General features: G+C 27.0%; 1 protein-coding gene across 2 annotated transcripts in view; it reads left to right on the top strand.

Moving 5' to 3' along the window:
* The first annotated feature begins 284 nt into the window (after positions 1–284).
* Positions 285–9,446, top strand: part of LOC107444597 (uncharacterized) — a 33,957-nt gene continuing 24,795 nt past the window's right edge. The window contains exons 1-2 of one of the 2 annotated variants that reach the window (XM_087165327.1): positions 285–714; positions 7,726–7,886. In XM_087165327.1, the coding sequence (XP_087021453.1) occupies positions 448–714; positions 7,726–7,886 (428 nt within the window). In that variant the 5' untranslated portion in view covers positions 285–447. The remainder of the gene's footprint in view (positions 715–7,725; positions 7,887–9,446) is intronic. The other variant, XM_087165329.1, reaches the window with a different exon arrangement.

Genomic DNA, 9,446 nt, shown 5'->3' with positions numbered 1-9,446 from the left:
GTAATAAATAAACAAATGCAACGTTTGCATGAACTACTATTCAAAAGAATCTCGAAACACATTGAACACCTTCTGAGCCAAATTACTTCAAAATACACCAGAAAGCTAGCTTGCAAACAATAATATAAATTAATTCTGGTGACCAAGCCCAGAAGTAAAGTAAAGAGCCTGCAGCGCTCCCTAGTGTAGGAAACACCATCTATAGAGGAGCCTTACGTCCAATCACTCAACCACACAACCTAAAGATAAGCGAGCTACAAGCGTAAAATAGCTAAGTGCTCAAAAAACACCGTGAATTATCATCATCCATACAGTCGTTTAGTTTTTGGTAGTCTTTTTGAGACTATTTAGTATTATTGTATTTTCTGATGTATTGCTGCAAAAGATTTTTAATTTAATATATTTCTTTTAGCTTACTGTTTAATTCTGTTTGTTGCAGTTGAAGAAATGGATCTCTCGGGGTCTTTTTTGAATTTAGGTACGCCACTTTCTGTGCCATCACAACCAGATCCCGTAGAAGAACAACACATTCAAGAACTCACTCGCCAACTGCAAAATTCTCCTCTTCCTCCTCCTCAGCATGAAAACTTACATCAAAGTCATCCACAAACCCCTCAACACATTCAGCAACAAAGGACTGGAGTTAGTGTTATACAGCCTTATACTTCAACAAGTGGGTTGACTCCTCAGCCATTGTTGCAACCAACTGGATCTGTGAGTCTTTTAATATTAGTTTATAGTTTTATATTATAATCTTATGCATCTTATAAATAAGCTAATTGGAAAATAAATAATTGGAAATAAAGAACCAATCACATAATGGTGAAAAAAAGCTGTGGTAACCCTAAGGTGACATCATTAAATGTATAAAGGGCAATGCAATGAATATCATGGTAACTAAAAATGGGGTTTCTGGCAAAACTGAACGAAAATTATCGCCAAATCAAGGAGCCCCCAATTGTACATCTGAACCGTCTTCGTTTTTTTAAAATTACTTTTGAAAGAACTACTTTTACAATGAAAGGAAAATTTCTGTACAAATATCTATGTCAAAATAATTGCCAAGTTTTTACCACTTCCTGCTAGACGTGGCCTGCAAAAAGCTATAAAGTAACAGAAAGGAACCACTTATAACCACCCTCAGACAAACACCAGCATATTTTTTGCTAGTTAAAAAAGGAGGTGAGGGTAGTAAGCATGAAAAGATACTGCTACTGAAGTATCCCCTTTTCTTGAATTATTCTATTTAGTGCTTTATCTTTATAAATGATTTAGTGTAGGGGTGCACAACCTGCGGCCCGCGGGCCAAATGCGGTCCTTCGACTACTGAAGTGCGGCCCGCGAGAGCTTCTGAACACAATAAAAAAATTTTGAAAAATGGGAATTTTTAATCGCACTCTTAAGTTATCACGTTTTGACACAATCAATTTTAACAGATTCTTTAGTAAATGTACATTTAACGCGCTTTCTTTAAGCCGGTTTTATCGTAAATATAAATGATTTTTTTAAACAGTTATTTCCGCTATTCTACGTGATTTCGAAAATCCCGAATTTTTATTACGACGCGAGTTCCAGATCGCAAATTTAAATAATCACCTTTTGTGCACTGTATTTGTGACGATTTCATCTTAAATCTAAGTGATTTTTTATCTTTTTTTTTTTTTTTTTTTTGCAATTCTTTCTTTTTTTTCAACAATTTTACTCGGCAGTTATTGCTATGCGTTCCCACGTATTATAAAAAATTCCAATTATTCTATTACGACATGCAAATTTGAAATCATGAATTTGACAAGCTTCATTCGTGCTGAGTTTAGCATAAATATATTTTTTCCCAATTATTTCTATACTTTTCCACATGATTTTGACGATCCCGTTATTTAACTATGATGTTATTACGACACGTGATTGTTAATTGCGCAATTAAATACTCACTTTTTGATATGGTGTTTCGGTACGGTTTTATTCCTAAATCCTAGTTATTTTTCCTTCGTTTTTATTTCCGCAACGAATATGATTTGGTCGAATGTGGTAATGAATTGTGATTTGATCAAAAACCAAATATTCGGCAAAGAAAAACAAAGAAGAAAAAATCGACTGAACGCCGTACACTTGGGGCCAAATAGCGAAATCTTTTAGCAGCATAGCCATAGCAACACTGAAACTAAAATTTCAATGCTCAGAATAATATTTCCTGGAAAAATGTATTCATAAATTAACTCTAAAGAATAAGGCCAATCAAGAACGTTTTTGAAAATGTCGAAAAGCGAAACAGAGAACATAAAAATCAATCTTAATTTTTGAAAAATTTTTTTAAAGCTGAACATCTCAGTTTTTCAATTACCAGAAAAAGCCAAGAAAAAAGAATTAAGTCAACAGAAATGCTATTAAAAATTACTGCGTTATAATGAAAACCTCTAAAAAAAGTTTTTTTTTTATTGAAAGAAAATAAAAAGATAGAAAAAACATTCTTAATTTTTTAAATGAAAATCTTATGCCGAAAATCTCAATTTAAATTTTTCTCATTGCCATAAATTTAGAAGAAGAAAAAATTACTATAAAATAAATTTTATTTGTAACTTTATTTTTTAAAAAAATGCTGAGTCATAATAAAGATGCCTAAAAAAAGAAAAACCGAAAAAAACAAATTTTTCTTAGTTCCTGAAACAAAACTTTAATACTGAAAATCACACTTTTCTATGTTACTGGTTATGGAAAGAGTGATAATAAATTAATAGTGTGAGACGTTCTGTTCAAATGCTGGGTTATAATAAAAACAGTAAAAAATGGAGAAAAAAATCCTTCTCAATTCTCAAAGAATTGAAAAAATGACAAAATTGATTAGTCTGATTATAATTTTTTTTAAAAAAAAGTAATATCAATAAAAATTCAAAAATAAAAAAAACTTAGAAAAATACATTTCTAAAAAATATTCTACCAAATATTTGACTGATCATTCAACCAACTGAATTTTTCACAGAAGGGCCAAATACTCGTTACATCCCTCCCAAATTTAAATGCAATGTTATTGCAACTTGAGAAATTCATAAAATGGTGGAAAATGTGAATTTTTAAACTGCTCACTGTTTGTAGTTTAGATTTCAGTTTTTTGTTGCTTAAGTGATCTTTTTCGATTAAAAAAAAAGGAAAATGTTTACGATATAAAAAATCTAATAATTAATAAAATAAAATAATAAAGTACATTACAAAATAAGCATTGAATTTTATTTTGAACTATCACAGTTTTGATTTTATTTTAGGCTTTTGTTTCAAACCTATTAATTTTCTTCAATTAAAATATTTAATTTGAATTTATATTACTTAATTACGACTAAACTTTTTCCTACTTTCATTCTGTGGGCATTGCAGTTTTTTTTAATTTATTAGAATTTAATTCTAAAATGAGTTTTCATATTGCATATGTTAAAAAAAAATATTTCTTTTCTTCAATGTTTATTTATTTTGATAAATCTATTGTTCATATGATAAAAATAGCAAGTTTTTTTTGTTTTTGAATGAATTCTAATAATGGAACACTACTAAGTTATTGATATTACTAAGTTTATTGATAAAAAAAATGGAACGCTAATGTTTAAATAAACATTATTACATTTGTCATTAACATGTCTAAATACATGTGTGGACCTTCGTTAGCCAACCTGCTGTGCAAGTGGCTCTTCACTCAAAAAGGTTGTGCACCCCTAATTTAGTGTAAACTTTCTTGTTATTGCAAACTTTTCACTCAGTAGCAGTAATTATCCTAACTTGGTCGTTTCTTTCCTTTTGTGCCGTATTACAGTTAGGAACCATTCTGTCAAAATGCTTGATTAGACTTATCACAATTTTATAATTTAACTGCTGTAATTTTTTCATTAAAAAATGTGAAATTTTTTCGCAATTAAAGGGTATAATTTAGGGAGACACTTTCTTATCTGAAAGGCTACTTGTACAACAGAGTGCATAGTGAAGAACCACATGCCAAATCTAATTGGGCATGTTAATAGCAATTATAGTATTATTCTTTAAATATCAGTTTTCTAGGCACTAAATTTTTTTTTGTTAATCAGCTTTGTAATATTTGTTGTATATTAAAATAAAAAAAAATGTGAATTAAAATTGTAATTTTTTTTAAATATTATCTTTTTATTAAATAAAGAAGAAAATGTTAGTAATGTGAAAAAATAATGTTTTTTTTTTTTTTTCATCATATTGCATAGCACAAATGTCCATTTTAAAATAAATTGTTACAATTAAAAAAAAACATTCATATTTATAGAATTAAAGTAAAAAAATTTAATTTAATTACTTTATTTAAAATACTTTCTTTTAAAATATCTAATTAATAAAATTTACAGGATTGATTGAATATTACTGAAATTAAAACGAAACAGTTATAGTTCAAAATAAGATTCAATATTTAGTAGGGTATGTATTTAATTGCAACTTTAAGACAGTTATTAAGTAAAATATAAAGGGTTTTATAAGTTTTAAATATTTTTTTCAACAAAATAATTTTTTCAAGCTGTAAATATATAAAACAGAATTGCAAACAATTAAAAATGAATGTTTTTCTCTACCATTCAAATTTCGTGAATTGTAAAAGATATCATGATTTTAAATTCCACATAAAATTGCATTATGCTAGCTTAAAAACATATTCTAAAATCACTTGTATTTTGATTAAATCAGCTCTAAAAAAAGGAAATGTATTATTAAATGGTGATTTAAATGTGTTTCAATATTCGAGAGGCATAATAATAATGTATTAAAATGATTTTTGAAACTACCATGAATTTGGTTAACAATAACTGCTGCTGGAATAATCACTAGAATTAATTTTTGTCTGTTAAAAAATTGGCACAAATAAAGCATTAGTGAAATAAATTATTTGAATGAACATGCAACTTGAATCACACAAGTTATAATAATATCAAGATTTTAAAAGCAATCAAGATACCATTTTTTTTATCTTGATATCAAGATAAAAAAAATGGAACGCTAATGTTTAAATAAACATTATTACATTTGTCATTAACATGTCTAAATACATGTGTGGACCTTCGTTAGCCAACCTGCTGTGCAAGTGGCTCTTCACTCAAAAAGGTTGTGCACCCCTAATTTAGTGTAAACTTTCTTGTTATTGCAAACTTTTCACTCAGTAGCAGTAATTATCCTAACTTGGTCGTTTCTTTCCTTTTGTGCCGTATTACAGTTAGGAACCATTCTGTCAAAATGCTTGATTAGACTTATCACAATTTTATAATTTAACTGCTGTAATTTTTTCATTAAAAAATGTGAAATTTTTTCGCAATTAAAGGGTATAATTTAGGGAGACACTTTCTTATCTGAAAGGCTACTTGTACAACAGAGTGAATAGTGAAGAACCACATGCCAAATCTAATTGGGCATGTTAATAGCAATTATAGTATTATTCTTTAAATATCAGTTTTCTAGGCACTAAATTTTTTTTTGTTAATACGCTTTGTAATATTTGTTGTATATTAAAATAAAAAAAAATGTGAATTAAAATTGTAATTTTTTTTAAATATTATCTTCTTATTAAATAAAGAAGAAAATGTTAGTAATGTGAAAAAATAATGTTTTTTTTTTTTTTTTCATCATATTGCATAGCACAAATGTCCATTTTAAAATAAATTGTTACAATTAAAAAAAAACATTCATATTTATAGAATTAAAGTAAAAAAATTTAATTTAATTACTTTATTTAAAATACTTTCTTTTAAAATATCTAATTAATAAAATTTACAGGATTGATTGAATATTACTGAAATTAAAACGAAACAGTTATAGTTCAAAATAAGATTCAATATTTAGTAGGGTATGTATTTAATTGCAACTTTAAGACAGTTATTAAGTAAAATATAAAGGGTTTTATAAGTTTTAAATATTTTTTTCAACAAAATAATTTTTTCAAGCTGTAAATATATAAAACAGAATTGCAAACAATTAAAAATGAATGTTTTTCTCTACCATTCAAATTTCGTGAATTGTAAAAGATATCATGATTTTAAATTCCACATAAAATTGCATTATGCTAGCTTAAAAACATATTCTAAAATCACTTGTATTTTGATTAAATCAGCTCTAAAAAAAGGAAATGTATTATTAAATGGTGATTTAAATGTGTTTCAATATTCGAGAGGCATAATAATAATGTATTAAAATGATTTTTGAAACTACCATGAATTTGGTTAACAATAACTGCTGCTGGAATAATCACTAGAATTAATTTTTGTCTGTTAAAAAATTGGCACAAATAAAGCATTAGTGAAATAAATTATTTGAATGAACATGCAACTTGAATCACACAAGTTATAATAATATCAAGATTTTAAAAGCCACTGGAAAATCCATAGCATTAATTGCTGAAAATATCGATCGAAAATCACTCAGATTTTTGATGAAATTTGCACAAACAAGGCACTTCAATTTAAATAAACCATTCAAAATGCACGAGATTAAAATTTCATATTAAAATATTGCCATTATAGAAACCATTTGGATTTACAATTAAATCAGAGCAATTAAAGAGTGCCAAAAATAATTATGTCAATTCCAAATTCATATGCCCTAATACATTCTATTAAAAATAGTGGGATCTTTTAAAACTATGAAATATGCTCGAATAACTGCCGAAAAAAACTGATGTGACGATCATATTCATTTAAGAAAAAACTGCAAAATTAGCATTTCAAAAACTCAAATGAGCAATTTAATACCAGATTATTTTTTTTTTTTTGAAAAGAATGTTTTTTTTTTCTTTCTTATAAGTTCTTTTTAAAATATATTATATCTTAGGAATGACAAAAAGTTCAAATTTTAGTTGTCAGGAATAATTTAGAGTCAGCTTAAAAAATCTTTTTCTTTCCCCTAACTTAATGACATCTACTGCAAAGAAACGTTAACAAAGCATTTTGATTAGTCATTTAAGAGATTAACAGTGTTTTTACTACATCTTGAGAAATTCACATGTTTGTTCCTTACATTCAACAGAGATTAGATTTTTCTATTTTTTAGAAGATTTTCTTTTTTTTTTCCCTCTCAAAAAAAATAATAAATTAAATTTTTTATTAAAGAAAAAACAAACTATTTATATATTTTTTCTTAAAATTTTTAGAAAATTTAGCTGTTTAAAATAAAATAATAATTGTTTTATTTCAATTTACAGGCATTTTAATTACCCATAAAGGCTGAGTCATTAATCAAAAATTGGACTGCCCAAGTTGTAGAAATGCCTGTATCATTGGTAATTACTTTAGAGCTGTGTCTAGTATTTGGGCGGCGCCTACTTGCCCCTTATTAAGGATAGGCAACTAATGGCTACTTTTTTTTTCATGTAGAACAGTTTTAAAGCTAATACTTTTAAAAAAACTCGTGAAACTTAACTTATTGAAATAATATTTCATTTCCCAAAATTGCGAGTTGGGAAGAATCTAGTTATTGAATTCAAATAAGAAATATTGTAATTCATAATATAATTCATAATGTAATGTGAAAATAGCCACAATTTTCTCGTCTAGTTTTTATAGAATTTTTGTGATTCAGGAAAGACAAAAAGAAAATACTCTAAGTTGAAATTCATATTAGTGTAAAATAATATATATTTTTTAATAGAAAATTGTGTATTGGAAGATGTGTGCTTATTAAGTGAATTGTTCAAAATTAATTATAATTAGAAGAAATAATATTCCTTCATTTTTTTTCCAGCCTGTTGCAACTTCTTTGCTGCCTGGTCCTAGTGGTTCAATTTCCCTCACACCCAGTGGTGCAGGGAGTGGCTTATTTCCAAATACTCCTGGTGGTCCTATGACACCCATGACCCCGATAACACCCTCTTCAGCTGATCCCGGTATTGTGCCTCAACTTCAGTGAGTAGTTTTTTCTCAAAAACATTTATAAAATTTTATCTTTCAAGCATTTTATTTATTTTGATGATTGAGTTATTAAAAGGTATCCTGACAATATCAACTAATTTAAAAATAAAATATTTCGATGTTACGATAATTGCCAAGTTTTAGTTTGTTAAAATTGTCTCAGTGAAGACTAGTTTATATACTAGTTTTTGCTGAACATAACTAGATAATATATATATTCATATATATATAAAATTAACAGTATATATATGTATGTATGTATGGATGGATGGATGGATGCATGCATGCATGTATGTATGTACATTCAACAAAATAAATAAATACAAGAAAACACAAAGAAAGTTAAGAAAAACAATAAGTTTCATTTATCGCGCATAAGCTGCAAGTAAACAGAACTCATTAGATAAGTTCAAAATGAAGATAAAACAAAGGAAAATTATAGACATATGAAAAAAAGGGGGGGATAATAATGAAAAAAATAACAAACAGATTAAAAAAAAAAGATGAAATGTTTTTAAAAAAACCGGAAAGTAAAAGATATAATCTTTTCATCAGCACACACGATTATATCCGCAAAAAAGAGTGCTTTCTGATATTGTATCAATATAGCCAAAGCAAAATATATTAATACAATAGTGTGAGGAGCACTCAAAAACATTTTTTTTACAAAAATTGCAACAAATAAAATAGAACACAATAAGTAAAAATAACACGTAAAAAACAGAAAATAAAGTAAAAGAAAAAACAGTATGAAACAAAATCTATAAAGCGAGTAGCAAAATCAGATGTACTTACATGAACGGGAAATTTTTCAAAAATGATTTAAAAATATTTTTGCAACAAGATTGCCAGATTACAAAATATAAAAACAAAAGCACAAATTGAGTGTAACTAGAGGAATTTATAGTGCCGTTCTTACTGCGTTGTTGAAGTGATTTGTTATGCTGTGCATTGATTTATTAGTTACCAAGGATGGGCCTGAAATGGATGTGCGCAAGGTAATATTATACTGGATAATTTAAAAAGTTGACCATAAATAATTTTTGAAAAGAAATATTTATTTAAGAAAAAATATAGAATAGAAAGGAGAAACATGAATTGCCTGTTTTACAAATAATTTTAGCCACGGATTTCCCCGAAATGAATTTTTACATGGAAAAATTATATAAATTATCAAAGAAAAAAGATTTTAGTAGATAATTTTAACACGGATTTGCACATGGAAAAATTTATAAAGAAATTTTTAGTAAATAATTTTACCCACTGATTTGCCCGAAATGGATTTGCACATGGAAAAATTATTAAAATTAACAAAGAAAAATTTTTTTAGTAGATAATTTTAGCCACGGATTAAGATTTAGCCACAGTAAGAACGGCACTTTAAATTCCTCTAGTTACACTCAATTTGCGCTTTTGTTTTCATATTTTGTAATCTGGCAATCTTGTTGCGAAAATATTTTTAAATCATTCTTGAAAAATTTCCTGTTCATGTAAGTACATCTGATTTTGCTACTCGCTTTATAGATTTTGTTTTATACTGTTTTTTCTTTTATT

This window comes from Parasteatoda tepidariorum, chromosome 6 (genome assembly GCF_982258835.1).
Source record: "Parasteatoda tepidariorum strain Cologne lab strain chromosome 6, Ptep-v5.0, whole genome shotgun sequence".
Classification (NCBI taxonomy): Eukaryota; Metazoa; Arthropoda; class Arachnida; order Araneae; family Theridiidae; genus Parasteatoda; species Parasteatoda tepidariorum.
Note: the sequence above shows the minus strand (reverse complement) of the source record. Positions and strands in the feature narration are given on the sequence as shown.